Below are 18,180 nucleotides of genomic sequence, written 5' to 3' on the forward strand. Positions count from 1 at the left end.
GATATATTAAATAGGTCCTTGAAGTTAGAAGTAAAAGTACCAATTCGCTTCTTCTAGTAGTGTGCCCACAATGATACAATCAGTGTGTTGTGGAGAGAGCAACGAGGAGTCTAGAACTTGTCAAAACAAAAGTTCCAAAACTGTTCAGTACGTGATAATACATTAAGAAGTTCTTCAAATCTGATCCTGAGTTTCTTGAAATTGATTATGAGTACTAACTTACCAAGGTGAGTCTGTGGTATTGCTCCTGAGTAAGCAGCTCAAGATAACGTCTAAAGCCTTGTAATTGTACTTCCATACCCAGTACAATAATACCCATATTCCAGGTTTGGGCTTAGAAACAACCAATAATTTCGATGTACTATCTACTTGGGTCTTTGAATAGGTTAGACTTTGGGTTGCCAACATCATTACAAAATTACAAAATAGCTCTCGGGTTGTGGTGGCCGATGTGTAACGTCCTTACTGGTGAATGCCAGACTGGGGTTCAAGTCCCAGTGAAACTCGTTAGTTTCTTTGATCGCTGTGGCCTCACCGTGCTTGGGAGCCAATAGATCTATCTGCTGAGTCATCAGCAGCCATTGCCCAGCCCTTCTTGGTCCCAACTTGGGTGGTGAGGGGCCTTGGGCGCTGATCATATGTGTAAATGGTCAGTCTTTAAGACATTGTCCTGCTCGATAGGGCAACAACAAAATTGAAGTTGCCATCGCTCTCCAAAGATGCACCTTTTGTCAATCGGACTATGCTTTCTTCAAACCCGCAACCTTTGCAACCTTACCTACGATGCTGTTTCTTGGTTGACTAGAATATCTTTGCTTATCTTCCTGTATATCTGTTAGAATTTCTTAAATTTGTCTTGTACCTTAAAGTTGGAAGGCTTAAGGATATAGTTTAGTGGTAGGGTTATTTTATTTTGATAGCATTACATATTATTTTTTATAATATTGTTGTTGTTATTACAATACTGTATTATTGTTTAGCAAGACGACTTCATCTCATACCTAAACTGTCACAATACAGTCTGCTGTTCTTAAGAAGGTTCAGTTGGGATATTCTGTACTTTACTTAGCTTACACATTGGAAAGTGATATATTTGCCCCTCCCCTTTTTGACTAGTCACGGAAAATAACATGGTGGACAGCAGATAATAGTCAAGGGAAGATAATGATCAGTTATCATGATATTACTAGTCATAATTAGGTTCTTGAGTCCAAAGCACCCAATCACGACCAGTCCTATAACCACTTATCCAATCATGATATGCAATATATCTTCTTATCAACTTTGCACCCTCGTGCTTGTCATGATATGCAATATATCTTCTTATTAACTTTGCACCCTCGTGCTTGTCATGATATGCAATATATCTTCTTATTAACTTTGCACCCTCGTGCTTGTCATGATATGCAATATATCTTCTTATTAACTTTGCACCCTCGTGCTTGTCATGATATGCAATATATCTTCTTATTAACTTTGCACCCTCGTGCTTGTCATGATATGCAATATATCTTCTTATTAACTTTGCTAACAGTCCTCTTGCTTGTCATATCTTCAGCTATGTCATGTATGTATTGTATTCTAATGTTCAAATTCTCAAAGAAACGTACTGTTTTTCAATATTAATCTTACCCGATAATCATGTAGCTGTCAACTCTGTTGCCGACAGAAATCTACGGTCGGGATACGCCAGCGATCGCTATACAGGTGGGGGTGAACACCACAGCGCCATCTGTGGTCAGGTACTCCAGTACTTCTTGTCAACACCACCTCAATTTTTCCTCTGTCGTGCCTCCGGCTAGACCTACATGGATACGCTGTTGATTCTGGAGTTTTTGCTCACGATTTGGTGATGTATTTGCTCTAGAGTTTAGCTTTCGCTATTCAGGAATTTTCAATATTAAACTTACCCGATAATCATGTAGCTGTCAACTCCGTTGCCCGACAGAATTCTATGGAGGGATACGCCAGCTATCACAATACTAGAAGGGGGTGTACTTACCAGCGCCACCTATGGCCAGGTACTCAAGTACTTCTTGTAAACACCTCCTCAATTATTCCTCTGTCGTGCTTCCGGCAAGACGTTCTGGGATACGCTTATGATCTTCGAGTTTGTTCACGGCTAATTGGTGAAGTATTCTCTCAGATTTCGGCTGTCGCTTTACTGGAAACCTTCTTATATTAGCTAGATAGCTTTTATATAGTCCTGATTAACGGTTAACGATCTTTTGCTTGATTTTGGAAACCCCCTTGGCTAACTCTTTGAATTCAAGATGTCTGACATTTCGCAAGCCCCCTCCCATAGACGATGTAGGTCTTGTAATCGGCGAATTCCGAAGGCCTCGGTAGATCCTCACACCGCTTGTTCTGACTGTAGGGACAGGCCCTGTCAGTTAGAAAATCGATGTGAGGAATGCGCCGGACTTTCGGAACTTGATTTTGTCCGTCTTTTAAAATATTCAACTAAGTTAGAGAGAGGTAGAGTTAGGAGGAGTTCTTCTCACTCTTCGCTATTTTCCTCACCTCATGATCCCCTACCTTTTCCTACCCCTGTAGTGGCTACCCCCGAACCTACTATTTGCCCTCCGCCTGATATGTCTGTTGTTTTGCGTGCTATTCAGGCCTTAGGCGATAAAGTAGAGTCAGTGGTAAGTGACCATAAGTCTCTTATGGCCGAGGTCAAGGATCTCAAGGTCAAGAGTGCAGTGGGGGGAATTAGTGCCAGTGCTGTGACGAGTGCTAGTGTCAGTGCAGTGCCAAGTGCTAGTGTTAGTGCCAGTGTGGTGCGTGAGGATACTTCTGTGCGAGCCAGTCGTCCTCCCAGTCCGGGACCTCTTGCAAGCTCCCAAGCCCAGGGGAGAAGCAATGTCGAAGGGCATAAGGGTTCGGCAGGCCTTGTTCGCCGCACGGAAGTATCCTCGGTGGTTGCGGGCGTGTCTACCAAAGACCGTCACTCCCACCTGCAGACGATTGAGCCCGTCTTTTTCTCGTCCGCTGATCAACTGTCAGGGAAGAAACGTTGGACTCAGGTCTCGAGACCGCTTAAACGCAGAGTCCAGTCCGCGAGTGCTCAGCCAGGCTGCAGTCATTGGCTCAGCTCTGACTCGCCTCAGTCATCGGTCGACTGCACTCCGCCCAAGAGGAGTAAGGTTCTGCCACAACAGAGCTCGACTGTTAAGGCTTTACCTCAGCCTATTGTAGTTTCTGACCCTAAGTGGACTCTACTACAGTCCATGCAAGCACAGCTTTCGGACTTAATGCGTGAGTGTCGAGCTGAGAGTGTTGCGCCTCCGCCTCCGCCTACACTCCCTCCGCCTGCGCTCGCTCCGCCTGCGCTCGCTCCGCCTGCGCCCGCTCCGCCTGCGCCCGCTCCGCCTGCGCTCGCTCCGCCTGCGCTCGCTCCGCCTGCACTTGCTCCGCCTGATCGCAGTACCACCTGCCAGGCGTACGATGTTGAGCCACGTTCTGAGCTTGCTGTTCCCAGTGGTGTTCAGCCTCCGCCTTCCTTAAGGCAACCTTTACAATGGGATCAGGAGGATTATACCATTCTTCCTCCTCCTCCTCTTACTGCTCCACCAGTGTTGCTACACTCGGTTGAGGTTCAACAACCTCTCCCGTCCTTGGTTCAGTCTCCTCAGCTCTCGCTGCAGCGAGCTCAACCCTCCACTAAGCTGGCACCACAACTCCTTAGCCTTGCGCCGCAGGAGCCTCAGCTTGCGAGACATTTACCTTGTTCTGCGCTGCCTCTACCTCATCACGCTCCGCTCACTCAACAAGAACAGGAACTGGCTACTCCGCTTCCGCCAACCGCTCAGCAAGCGCTACTCTTGGGTTCAACCACTCATGCTAGGAGTCAGCCTCCTCCACCCATGCGCCTATCTGCTTCGTCTTTGACTCAGCCTTTGCAGTCTGAGCCTCAGGTTTTCCCTCAACAGACCCTAGAAGAGGAAACCACTATTGTTCCTACTCGTTCTGACTCTGCTGTTCAGCACTCTTGTTCGATCGCTGCGCTACACTCTTGTGATGAGGCGTCTGATGATGAGGCGGCACACCTTGATCCCTCGTCAGACGTGGATGAATCCAAGTCTTCTCCACAGTCTATTGACTTTCGTAAGGTCTTGGCTCTGCTTAGGGAGGTTTACCCAGACCACTTTGTCTCTGCTATTCCCCGCTCTCCGCCATCTGAGTTTTCGCTGGGCATACAACAAGCTAAGTCCACCTATACTAAGCTAGTCCTAGCTAGGTCCTCTAAGAGAGCATTAAGGATCTTAGGGGAGTGGCTGCAGACTAAGCAACACCTTGGCAAGACTTCTTTCATGTTTCCTCCGACGAAGCTCACTTCGAAAGCGAGCGTTTGGTATGCCACAGGAGAAGCACCAGGCTTGGGAGTACCTGCCTCTGCCCAGGCTGACTTCTCAAGTCTGGTAGACTCGCCTCGGAGAACTGCAATGAGGCGCTCTAAGGTTTGCTGGACCTTCTCAGACTTGGATCACTTACTGAAGGGCTTATTTAGAGCATTTGAAATGTTCAACTTTCTAGACTGGTGCCTAGGAGCCCTCAGCAAGAAGACCTCTCCTGCGGACAAGGATTCTGCCATGCTATTAATGTCCTGTATGGATAAGGCCATTAGAGATGGATCTGGTGAGCTGGCGTCGATGTTTGTATCAGGGGTTCTGAAGAAAAGGGAACAGCTGTGTACCTTCCTTTCCTCCAGCATTACACCTTGCCAAAGGTCACAACTCCTTTTCGCTCCGCTCTCGAAGTTTCTCTTCCCCGAAGAGCTGGTTAAGGACTTGTCTGCTGCCCTGGTACAGAAAGACACACACGATCTTGTAGCCTCATCGGCTCGTAAATCTAAGGTTGCTTCCTCAGTCCCCAGGACTTATCGCTCCCCAGTAGCTGATACCCCTGCTACGAGGTTCATACCGCCCTTTCGTGGTAGAGCCCCCAGCCGAGGAAGCTCCCGTCCAGATTCTTCCAGGAGCAGGTCTAGGAAAAGCTCCAAGACCTCTAAAGGTAAAAACTGACTCTCCGCATCTCCAGACAGCAGTAGGAGCCAGACTCAAGATCTTCTGGCAAGCCTGGGAAAAGAGAGGAGCAGACGCCCAGTCTGTCAGTTGGCTGAGGTTCGGTTACAGGATTCCATTCTGCCTCAAACCACCTCTGACCACATCTCCCATCAACCTCTCTCCCAACTACAAAGAAGAGGACAAGAGGCTAGCTTTGCACCAGGAGGTGTCGCTTCTTGTGCAGAAGAAGGCAGTGGTTATAGTCCGGGACCATCAATCCCCGGGCTTCTACAACCGTCTCTTTCTTGTGGCCAAGAAGACAGGAGGTTGGAGACCGGTGCTGGACGTCAGCGCGCTCAACGCGTATGTCACCAAGCAGACGTTCACGATGGAGACGACGAAGTCGGTCCTAGCAGCGGTCAGACAGGAGGACTGGATGGTCTCGTTGGACTTGAAAGATGCATACTTTCACGTTCCTATTCATCCAGACTCCCAACCTTTCCTGAGATTCGTTTTTGGAAAGGTTGTCTATCAATTCCAAGCCCTGTGTTTTGGCCTAAGCACAGCTCCTATGGTGTTCACTCATCTGATGAGGAATATAGCAAAGTTCCTCCACTTATCGGACATCAGAGCCTCCCTCTACTTAGACGACTGGCTGTTGAGAGCCTCCACGAGTCGTCGCTGTCTGGAGAGTCTCAACTGGACTTTGGACTTAATCAGACAACTAGGTCTGTTAGTCAACGTAGAAAAGTCCCAGCTCATTCCCTCTCAATCCATTGTGTACCTGGGAATGGAGATTCAGAGTCAGGATTTTCGGGCTTTTCCATCGGCCCCCAGGATAAGCCAAGCCCTAGAGTGCATCATGAGCATGCTGAAGAGGAGCAGTTGTTCGGTGAGACAGTGGATGAGTCTCACAGGGACCCTTTCATCACTGGCCCTGTTCGTCGAACTAGGGAGACTCCACCTCCGCCCTCTTCAATTCCATCTTGCAGCTCATTGGGACAAGGGTTCGACTCTCGAAGCAGTCTCTATCCCAATCTCCCAAGAGATGAAGGCCACTCTCCTGTGGTGGAAGAACAGTCTCCTTCTCAGGGAGGGCCTATCGTTGGCTGTTCAGACCCCCAATCTTCATCTCTTCTCAGATGCATCGGACTCGGGCTGGGGTGCGACCTTGAACGGACGGGAATGCTCGGGAACGTGGAACGAGGAACAAGGCATGCTCCACATCAACTGCAAGGAGCTTCTAGCAGTTCATTTAGCCCTGCTGAACTTCAAGTCCCTCCTGCTAGGCAAAGTGGTGGAGGTGAACTCAGACAACACCACAGCCTTGGCTTACATCTCCAAGCAAGGAGGGACCCATTCGAGGAGCCTATACGAGATCGCAAGGGACCTCCTCATTTGGTCAAGAGGTCTAAACCTCACTCTGGTCACGAGGTTCATTCAGGGCAATATGAACGTCTCAGCAGATCGCCTAAGCAGAAGGAATCAGGTCATTCCCACGGAATGGACCCTCCACAAGAGTGTGTGCAACAGACTTTGGACCTTGTGGGGTCAACCTACCATAGACCTGTTTGCCACCTCCATAACCAAGAGACTTCCGCTGTACTGTTCCCCAGTTCCAGACCCTGCAGCAGTTCATGTGGATGCTTTCCTACTGAACTGGTCCCATCTCGACCTGTACGCATTCCCACCGTTCAAGATAATAAACAAGGTTCTGCAGAAATTCATCTCGCACGAAGGGACACGGCTGACGCTGGTTGCTCCCCTTTGGCCTGCAAGAGAATGGTTCACAGAGGTACTTCAATGGCTGGTCGACATCCCCAGGACTCTACCTCTAAGAGTGGACCTTCTACGTCAACCTCACGTAGACAGGTTGCACCCAAACCTCCACGCTCTTCGGCTGACTGCCTTCAGACTGTCGAAAGATTCGCTAGAGCTAGAGGCTTTTCGAAGGAGGCAGCCAGTGCGATTGCCAGAGCAAGAAGGGTTTCCACTCGTAGAGTCTACCAGTCTAAGTGGGAAGTCTTCCGGAGCTGGTGTAGAGCTAACTCAGTATCCTCTACCAATACCTCTGTGACCCAAATAGCTGACTTCCTTCTACATCTTAGGAATGAGAGATCCCTTTCAGCCCCTACGATTAAAGGGTATAGGAGTATGTTGGCTTCAGTTCTCCGCCACAGAGGTTTGGACCTTTCTTCCAACAAGGACCTTCAAGACATCCTTAAGTCTTTTGAGACGTCTAAGGAGCGTCGTCTTTCCACTCCAGGCTGGAATCTAGACGTAGTCTTAAGGTTCCTTATGTCACCTAGGTTCGAACCTCTCCAGTCAGCTTCCTTCAAGGACCTTACCCTCAAGACTCTTTTTCTTGTCTGCCTTGCAACGGCTAAGAGAGTCAGTGAGGTTCATGCCTTCAGCAAGAACATTGGTTTCACGACCGAATCTGCAACATGTTCTTTTCAGCTCGGATTCCTAGCAAAGAACGAGCTTCCTTCACGTCCTTGGCCTAGATCGTTCGAAATACCTAGCCTCTCCAACATGGTAGGTAACGAACTAGAGAGAGTTCTTTGCCCTGTCAGAGCTCTCAAGTATTATCTTAAGAGGTCTAAACCTATTCGAGGACAATCAGAAGCCTTATGGTGTGCCATCAAGAAACCGTCGAGGGCCATGTCCAAGAACGGGGTTTCGTATTATATAAGGCTTCTGATTAGAGAAGCCCATTCTCACTTAAGGGAGGAAGACCTTGCATTGCTGAAGGTAAGGACCCACGAAGTTAGAGCAGTAGCTACTTCGATGGCCTTTAATAAAAACCGTTCTCTGCAGAGCATAATGGATGCAACCTATTGGAGGAGCAAGTCAGTGTTTGCATCATTTTATCTGAAAGATGTCCAGTCTCTTTACGAGAACTGCTACACCCTGGGACCATTCGTAGCAGCGAGTGCAGTAGTAGGTGAGGGCTCAGCCACTACATTCCCTTAATCCCATAACCTTTTTTTTTTTAACCTTTCTCTTGAATGCTTTTATTGTTGTTTTTATGGTTGTTACGGTAGGCTAAGAAGCCTTCCGCATCCTGTTGATTTGGCGGGTGGTCTATTCATTCTTGAGAAGCGCCTGGGTTAGAGGTTTTGTAGAGGTCCTTTAGTAGGGGTTGCAACCCTATATACTTTAGCACCTTTGGGTTGATTCAGCCTCCAAGAGGAACGCTGCGCTCAGTAAGGAAGACGAACGTAAAAAAGAGGCAGAGTAACGGTTCAATTCGACTTCCTTACCAGGTACTTATTATTTCATTGTTATTTGAGATAACTGTTATATGAAATATGGGATACTTAGCTATCCTTTAATCTTGTACACTGGTTTTCACCCACCCCCCTGGGTGTGAATCAGCTACATGATTATCGGGTAAGTTTAATATTGAAAAATGTTATTTTTATTAGTAAAATAAATTTTTGAATATACTTACCCGATAATCATGATTTAATCGACCCTCCCTTCCTCCCCATAGAGAACCAGTGGACCGAGGAATAATTGAGGAGGTGTTTACAAGAAGTACTTGAGTACCTGGCCATAGGTGGCGCTGGTAAGTACACCCCCTTCTAGTATTGTGATAGCTGGCGTATCCCTCCATAGAATTCTGTCGGGCAACGGAGTTGACAGATACATGATTATCGGGTAAGTATATTCAAAAATTTATTTTACTAATAAAAATAACATGTTTTATCATTAGCTTAGCTAGCTTTTGGATTTAATTTGATTAATTATGGTGACGAAGAGAGTATGAACTCTCTTTCACTTTTAAATGGCCGACCCTTCCCTTAGACGGAAGTGTTGGTGTCTAAGAGAGTATAGACTCTCTTTCTTAATTTTGCTTAACAAAAGTTATAGATTTATTTTATATCTCTCCGCCTTTTATAGGCCTCTTCGATTAACTTCCTTTTATTATAAACTTATTAAAATTAATTTTTATATTTGTTTATATTCGACCTTTCCTAATAGTAGGCGGTCTTTTCTTGGTACCGAAGTTAATTAACATTGAGCCCGTCATTTCGTTTTTACCTGTTAACATATTATGCTATTTTAATGTTTTTGAAAGAATTTCTTTGATAGTCTCGTACTGTTTTCAAAGTTGAACTAACGTTTTGTTTTGTCTCTGCAGTTGTTGACGTTCAGAACGTTCAACTTGCGCTCTATCGTTACGATAGAGAGAGAATTTTCACGGTGTCACGTTGCAGTAAGAGTAAACCGATTCTAGCGTTTTGTTCATTCTTTCTTAGCTTAATGGTTTTAATTCTAATAAAGGAACATTTTATTTGGGAAATCTTTCAGTTTTTTTTTCCTTTAACAATAATATGTTTTAACGATATATATGATTGGGCTCATCTCTCAGGTTCTAAGTCAAGAGAGAGAGAGAGAGAGATAGAGACGGAGGGAGAGAGAGGAGGATAAACGTTTCGTTCAAGCGAGTAACGTTGTTATCGTTTTTGCTCTTCTCCCTAGTCTCTTAAGGGGAAGAAGGTAAACGTTTCTAGAGTTTTATTCTTGTTCTCAAGCTTTATGCGGTGAGAGATTTTAAACGTAGTTTATTTGATCTAGTGTTTAGTCTCTTTCCAGCCACTGAATTATTTATCTTTCATTATATTTTTCTGTTACATTGTAATTCTGTTTTCGCAATTACTAACTTTTAAGGAAGGATAGAATTGCGTGTTTCAGGTACAAACCACTTAAAGTTTCGAGTTCAGTGAAATAAGTGCAAACAGAAAATCAAAAGTGATAAAGTGATAAGCGCAAAGTGTTACAGTGTTGCGTTCGAGGGTTCGTCTGTTCGTGCCAGTTGTTCGCCTAGTCTGGGACTTCTTACAAGCTCCCAAGCCCAGGGGAGAAGTAATGTCGAAGGACTTATGGGTTCAGCAGGCCTTGATCGACGAACAGACGTTTCCCTCCGTGGTTTCGGGTGTATCTACACACGTTGCCGACGTGATCACCCCACCCACACAAAGACGAGAGAGCCCTTTTATTCCTCGTCTGCGGAAGAGGTTTCTCGCAGAAACCATGGACCAAATCTTACAGCTTTTAAGTGCAAGTCGGTCCCTTCCGCGCAAGTCCAACTCCTAGGTGTAGCCATTAGCACTGGGTCAGTTCGGACTTGCTGCAGTACGACAATTGCACACCTCCCAGAGAGGCAAGGTGGTATCGCAACAGGCAGTAGCTCCGTCTGTTGCCGCACCAGCTGTTTTAGACCTCAGTCTCAACGGACAGTAGCTCCGTTTGTTGTTGTCTTTCTTAAACTCTAGTGGTCTATGCTGCAGACAATGCAGTCTCAGCTTGCGGTGTTGATGCAGGAGTTTCAGGCAGAGAAGGTTAACACACCTCCTCCTGCGAGCGCTCCTCCACCTCTACGCAGTCCAGCCTGCCAGACGTATGATGTTGAGGTTCCTCAAGCTACCTCCATGCGTGAGCTGCCGCATTGGGAGTTGCCAGATACCAGCTCTGTGCAGCAACCTCCACTTTCCTTGAGGCAGGAGCCTCTTGCCACGCGGCAACCTCCTCAACACTTGAGGCAGGAGCCTTATGCTTTGCAGCAACCTCCTCTACCCTTGAGGTAGGAGCCTCATGCGTTGCGACTACCTCCTCCATCCTCGAGGCAACAACCTCTTGCGGTGCGACAACCTCCACCATCCTCGAGGCAGCAACCTCAACTCCACCTCTGCGCAGTCCACCCTGCCAGATGTATGATGTTGAGGTTCCTCAACCTACCTCCACGCGTGAGCTGCCGCATTGGGAGTTGCCAGATACCAACGCTATGCAGCAACCTCTTGCGTTGCGGCAACCTCCACCATCCTTGAGGCAGCAACCTCAACTCTTGCGGCAGCCACCTCCACTCTTGAGGCAAGAACCTCAACTCTTGAGGCAAGAGCCTCAACTCTTGAGGAACCTCATGCTATGAGGCAGCCGCCTCAACGCATGCAGCAACCGCATTCTTCACAGCATGAGCCTCTCTCTGCGCAGCTACCTCCTCAACCCTTGAGGCAGACGCAACTCTTGAGGCAGGAACCTCACAGGAGCCTCATGCTATGCGGCATCCTCCTCAAACCATGAGGCAGGAGCCTCATGCTATGCGGCATCCTCCTCAACCCATGAGGCAGGAGCCTCATGCTATGCGACATCCTCCTCTACCCATGAGGCAGCCTCATGCTATGCGGCATCCTCCTCAACCCATGAGGCAGGAGCCTCATGCTATGCGGCATCCTCCTCAACCCATGAGGCAGGAGTCTCATGCTATGAGGAGCCTCATGCTATGCGGCATCCTCCTCAAACCATGAGGCAGGAGCCTCATGCTATGCGGCAACCGCCTCAACCCATGAGGCAGGAGCATCATACTATGCGGCATCCTCCTCAACGCATGCGGCATAAGCCTCTTCCCTTGCAGCTTGAGCCTCATCCCATGCAGCATGAGCCTCATACCATGCAGCATGAGCCTCATCCCATGCAGCATGAGCCTCATCCCATGCAGCATAAGCCGCACGCCATGCAACATGCTCTGCTTACCTTGCAGCATGCTCTACATACAGCATGCTCTGCATACAGCATGCTCTGCATACCTTACCGCATGCTTCTCAGTCACACATCTTTGGTTGTTGCCAACTCACTAGACTGTCAAGCAGTTTCATAACGTTGCCTTCTAGTCTGCTGCTTTTGCACCAGTGAAACCCTCACTGAGAGAACTTAGCTTTTCTCGGATATGGTTCCTGTAGATGAGAAAGTGCTATTCTCCCTCCTTCTGATATTCCCTTGAGGACTCTGTCATTTGGAGAGGAGCCTTTAGCTGCGTAGCCTCCTATGGACTTTTATTTAAGCATAACATGCTTCCAGGGAAGGTAATGGTTCCACTTCAGTCGCTAACCCCGTCTGTTACCACACCTGCTCCCATAGACCTTGAGCTGTGTTGCAAGACATGCAGTCCAAGCTTAGTCCTTGTTAGAGGATTTTTTGTTTACGGAGTCAGTGTGTCACTGGGAAGACGTTCAACAACCAGCAGAAGTGACTTGTTGTGACGCAGTGCGGCAACCTCAGCAACCCGATAAGGAGTTGTCTGTAGGACCCAGACAGTCTATACAGCTTCGGGTTGTCACTGTACTTCCTCGCTTCCCCATGGTTGACAGTTCACAGACTGTGCATCAGTACCATGATCTTGTGTCCGGCTCCGTCAGACGACTAGCTTTTAAGAGCTCCCACAAGTCGTCGCTGTCTGGAGATTCTCAGATGGACTATGGATCTGACCAAGGAACTGGGCCTCCTGGTCAATTTTGAGGAGTCCCAGCTCGTCCCATCCCAGACCATTGTCTACCTGGGTATGGATCTTCAGAGTCGAGCTTTTCGGGCTTTTTCGTCGGCCCCAAAGATCTACTAAGCCCTAGTTTGCATCCAGAGCATGCTGAGAAGGAACCGATGCTCAGTCAGGTAGTGGATGAGTCTAACAGGGACACTTTCATCGCTGGCCCTGTTCATCGAGTTAGGGAGACCCCACCTCCGCCCCCTTCAGTATCATCTAGCGGCTCACTGGATTAAGGACATGACGCTAGAGACGATCTCAGTTCCTGTTTCCGAAGAGAGGAGGTCTACTCTCACGTGGTGAAAGAACAGCTTTCTTCTCAAGGAAGTCTACCTTTGGCTGTTCAGAAACCCGACCACCGTCTCTTCTCTGACGCATCAGACACGGGCTGGGGTGCGACTTTGGACGGACAGGAATGCTCGGGAACATGGAATCAGGAGCTAAGGACACTTCACATCTTTTGCAAGGAGCTGTTGGCGGTTCATCTGGCCTTGATAAACTTCAAGTCCCTCCAGCTTAACGAGGTGGTGGAGGTGGACTCTGACAACACCACAGCCTTGGCTTACATCTCCAAGCAGGGAGGGACTCATTCGTGGAAGTTGTTCTAGATCGCAAGGGACCTCCTCATCTGGTTAAAAGATCGAAAGCTCACGCTGGTAACGAGGTTCATTCAGGGCGATATGAATGTCATGGCAGATCGCCTTAGCCGGAAGGGTCAGGTCATCCCCACAGAGTGGACCCTTCACAAGAATGTTTGCAGCAGACTTTGAGCCTTGTGGGGTCAGCCAACCATAGATCTGTTCGCTACCTCGATAACCTAGAGGCTCCCGTTGTATTGTTCTCCGATTCCAGACCCAGCAGCAGTTCACGTGGATGCTTTTCTGCTGGATTGGTCCCATCTCGACCTGTATGCATTCCCGCCGTTCAAGATTGTCAACAGGGTACTTCAGAAGTTCGCCTCTCGCAAAGGGACACGGCTGACGTTGGTTGGCTCCGCTCTGGCCCGCGAGAGAATGGTTCATAGAGGTACTGCAATGGCTGGTCGACATTCCCAGGACTCTTCCTCTAGGAGTGGACCTTCTACGTCTACCTCACGTAAAGAAGGTACATCCAAACCTCCACGCTCTTCGTCTGACTGCCTTCAGTCTTTCGAAAGACTCTCAAGAGCTAGGGGCTTTTCGAAGGAGGCAGCCAGAGCGATTGCCAGAGCAAGGAGGACATCCACTCTCAGAGTCAATCAGTCTAAAGGGGAAGTCTTCCGAAGCTGTTACAAGGCCAATGCAGTTTCCTCATCCAGTACCACTGTAACCCAGATTGCTGACTTCCTGTTACATCTAAGGAACGTAAGATCCCTTTCAGCTCCTACGATTAAGGGTTACAGAAGTATGTTGGCAGCGGTTTTCCGCCACAGAGGCTTGGATCTTTCCACCAACAAAGATCTACAGGACCTCCTTAGGTCTTTTAAGACCTCAAAGGAACGTCGGTTGTCCACTCCAGGCTGGAATCTAGACGTGGTCCTAAGGTTCCTTATGTCATCAAGATTTGAACCTCTCCAATCAGCCTCTTTTAAGGACCTCACATTGAAAACTCTTTTCCTCGTGTGCTTGACAACAGCTAAAAGAGTAAGTGAGATCCACGCCTTCAGCAGGAACATAGTTTTCACATCTGAAACGGCTACATGTTCCTTGCAGCTCGGGTTTTTGCTAAAAACGAGCTTCCTTCACGTCCTTGGCCTAAGTCGTTCGAGATCCCAAGCCTGTCCAACTTGGTGGGGGACGAACTGGAGAGAGTACTTTGCCCAGTTAGAGCTCTTAGGTACTATCTAAAAAGGTCATAACCTTTACGAGGACAATCAGAAGCCTTTTGGTGTGCTATCAAGAAGCCTTCTCTTCCAAGGTCTAAGAACTCAGTTTCTTACCTATTCAGGCTCCTGATTAGGGAAGCACATTCTCATCTGAAGGAAGAAGACCTTGCTTTGCTGAAGGTAAGGACACATGAAGTGAGAGCTGTGGCTACTTCAGTGGCCCTCAAACAGAACCGTTCTCTGCAGAGTGTTATGGATGCAACCTATTGGAGAAGCAAGTCAGTGTTCGCATCATTCTATCTCAAAGATGTTCAGTCTCTTTACGAGAACTGCTACACCCTGGGACCATTCGTAGCAACGAATGCAGTAGTAGGCGGGGGCTCAGCCACTACATTCCCATAATCCCATAACCTTTTTAACCTTTCTCTTGAATACTTTTTATGGGTTGTACGGTCGGCTAAGAAGCCTTCCACATCCTTGTTGATTTGGCGGGTGGTCAATTCTTTCTTGAGAAGCGCCGAGGTTAAAGGTTGTGATGAGGTCCTTTAGTATGGGTTGCAGCCCTTTATACTTCAGCACCTAAGAGTCGTTCAGCATCCTAAGAGGACCGCTACGCTCAGTAAGGAAGACGTACTTAATAAAGGCAGAGTAATGGTTCAAGTCGTCTTCCTTACCAGGTACTTATTTATTTTATGTTATTTTTGAATAACTAATAAAATAAAATACGGGATACTTAGCTTCTTTGTTAACATATATGCTGGTCTCCACCCACCACCCTGGGTGTGAATCAGCTACATGATTATCGGGTAAGATTAATATTGAAAAATGTTATTTTCATTAGTAAAATAAATTTTTGAATATACTTACCCAATAATCATGATTTAATTGACCCACCCTTCCTCCCCATAGAGAACCAGTGGACCGAGGGAAAAATTGAGGTGGTGTTGACAAGAAGTACTGGAGTACCTGACCACAGATGGCGCTGTGGTGTTCACCCCCACCTGTATAGCGATCGCTGGCGTATCCCGACCGTAGATTTCTGTCGGCAACAGAGTTGACAGCTACATGATTATCGGGTAAGTATATTCAAAAATTTATTTTACTAATGAAAATAACATATTTCATATGAAAGGGTTTTTTAACTTTCAGTTATCTTTTATAGGTTACGAAATTTTACTAAATCTTGATTTACCATTTGGAAATTTTTTCTCTATTAATGTTGATCTTATCTTCCGTATTTAGTTTATAAAATGTTGAAAAATAATGTTTGAAAGAAATGCAAAAGAAGTCCTTAAAGTATTTTAGTTTTGTTTAGAATTCATCTTACAATAACCAACTGTTGGGAAAAGTCAAAGTTTCATTTGCATTATAGACTACAGTTGCAAATACATACAAACTTAAAAATCCACAGTATAATCAAGCTATCAAATCTTAGTGAATATTGTGCTGTACTAATATAGGATAGTCACATGAATATTTTGAGTTACTTGATTTTGATTCTACAGGCAAATCCGTTTCGACTAAAAATGCCAAACAAAATGAGAGGACATCGATGTGTTCTATGCAGAAGGAATAAAAATGACTGTGGGTCATTGATGTTACATCGATTTCCCAAGGATGTTGCCAGGTAAGAAATTATTGTTTTTTTATTGTTGCGCTCTAGTTTTTTAATTTATTTTGATCACTTACAGTACAGTAGTCAGTTTCTGAAGGAAAAACAGTTATATTCAAATTCCTGTCTATATTGTAATCACTTGAACAAAGTTACAACAGATCTAATGACAATACCTGTATAGAACTATTACCCATACAGTACATTATACTGTAGTCTGTTGTGGATATTGAATGATTACTCATGAAGTTTAGTGATGAATGAAAGCTAGAGTGTGGTATTTTTCAATATTAAACTTACCCGATAATCATGTAGCTGTCAACTCCGTTGCCCGACAGAATTCTACGGGAGGGATACGCCAGCTATCACTATACTAGAAGGGGGTGTACTCACAAGCGCCACCTGTGGCCAGGTACTACAGTACTTGTTGTTGACGCCACCTCACTTTTTCCTCTGTCGTGCTTCCGGCAAGACGTTCTTGGATACGCTTATGATTTTGGAGTATTGTTCACGGTTTGGTGAAGTATTTCTCTAAAATTTGCAGCTATTCGCTATACTGGAAACTTCTATATTAGCTTAGTTAGCTTTTGGAATTAAATTGATTAATTATGGTGACGAAGAGAGTATGAACTCTCTTTCACCTTTAAATGGCCGACCCTTCCCTTAGACGGAAGTGTTGGTGTCTAAGAGAGTATAGACTCTCTTTCTTAATTTTGCTTAACAAAAGTTATACAGTGAACCCTCGTTTATCGCGGTAGATAGGTTCCAGTCGCGGCCGCGATAGGTGAAAATCCGCGAAGTAGTGACACCATATTTACCTATTTATTCAACATGTATATTCAGACTTTTAAAACCTTCCCTTGTACGTAGTACTGTTAACAAACTACCCTTTAATGTACAGAACACTTAATGCATGTACTACAGTACCCTAAACTAAAACAGGCACAAATATTAAAGGTGATTTTATATCATGCATTTCCTAAACATGCTAAAAAGCACGATAAAAAATGGCAACCAATGTTTTCTTTACATTTATCTCTGATCATAATGAAGAAACAAACTGGAGGTAGAGCTTTGCTTATTACCCAGACATATTTCCCATACTTTTCCCTTAGAACTACATCACATCTTCCTACTTTAGATATATATATATATATATATATATATATATATATATATATATATATATATGTATATATATATATATATGTGTGTGTGTGTGTGCATATATATATATATATATTTATATGTATACACATATACATACCTACATATATACATAAATACATGCATACATATATATATATATATATATATATATATATATATATATATATATATATATATATGTATATATATATATATACATATATATATATTACTGTATATATATGGGTTATGGAAAAAATCCGCGAAGTGGTGAATCCGCGATGGTCGAACCGCGAAGTAGCGAGGGTTCACTGTAGATTTATTTTATATCTCTCCGCCTTTTATAGGCCTCTTCGATTAACTTCCTTTTATTAAAAAATTATTAAAATTAATTTTTATATTTGTTTATATTCGACCTTTCCTAATAGTAGGCGGTCTTTTCTTGTACCGAAGTTAATTAACATTGAGCCCGTCATTTCGGTTTTACCTGTTAACATATTATGCTATTTTAATGTTTTTGAAAGAATTTCTTTGATAGTCTCGTACTGTTTTCAAAGTTGAACTAACGTTTTGTTTTGTCTCTGCAGTTATTGACGTTTCAGAACGTTCAACTTGCGCTCTATCGTTACGATAGAGAGAGAATTTTCACGGTGTCACGTTGCAGTAAGAGTAACCGTGTCTAGCGTTTTGTTCATTCTTTCTTAACTTAATGGTTTTAATTCTACAAAGGAACTTTTCATTTTGGGAAATATTTTCCTTTAACAATAATATGTTTTAACGATATATATGATTGGGCTCTTCTCTCAGGTTCTAAGTCAAGAGAGAGAGAGAGAGAGAGAGAGATAGAGACGGAGGGAGAAAGAGGAGGATAAACGTTTCGTTCAAGCGAGTAACGTTGTTATCGTTTTTTTTTTTTACTCTTCTCCCTAGTCTCTTTAGGGGAAGAAGGTAAACGTTTCTAAAGTTTTTTCTTGTTCTCAAGCTTTATGCGGTGAGAGAATTTAAACGTAGTTTATTTGATCTAGTGTTTAGTCTCTTTCCAGCCACTGAATTATTTATCTTTCATTAGATTTTTCTGTTACATTGTAATTCTGTTTTCGCAATTACTAACTTTTGAGAAAGGATAGAATTGCGTGTTTCAGGTACAAACCACTTAAAGTTTCGAGTTCAGTGAAATAAGTGCAAACAGAAAATCAAAAGTGATAAGTGATTAGCGCAAAGTGTCAGTGTTGTGCGTGAGGGTACTTCTGTGCGTGCCAGTCGTCCTCCCAGTCCGGGACCT

General features: G+C 45.2%; 1 protein-coding gene across 1 annotated transcript in view; it reads left to right on the plus strand.

The window, feature by feature from the left end:
- Nucleotides 1-76: 76 nt before the first annotated feature.
- The window catches only part of LOC137634975 (uncharacterized), a 43,426-nt gene continuing 25,322 nt past the window's right edge, over nt 77-18,180 (plus strand). Inside the window, exons 1-2 of the mRNA XM_068367568.1 lie at nt 77-227; nt 15,643-15,764. Coding sequence (XP_068223669.1) covers nt 15,664-15,764 — 101 coding nt within the window. The 5' untranslated portion in view covers nt 77-227; nt 15,643-15,663. The remainder of the gene's footprint in view (nt 228-15,642; nt 15,765-18,180) is intronic.

The sequence above is a fragment of the Palaemon carinicauda genome, chromosome 45, assembly GCF_036898095.1.
Source record: "Palaemon carinicauda isolate YSFRI2023 chromosome 45, ASM3689809v2, whole genome shotgun sequence".
NCBI classification, from domain to species: domain Eukaryota; kingdom Metazoa; phylum Arthropoda; class Malacostraca; order Decapoda; family Palaemonidae; genus Palaemon; species Palaemon carinicauda.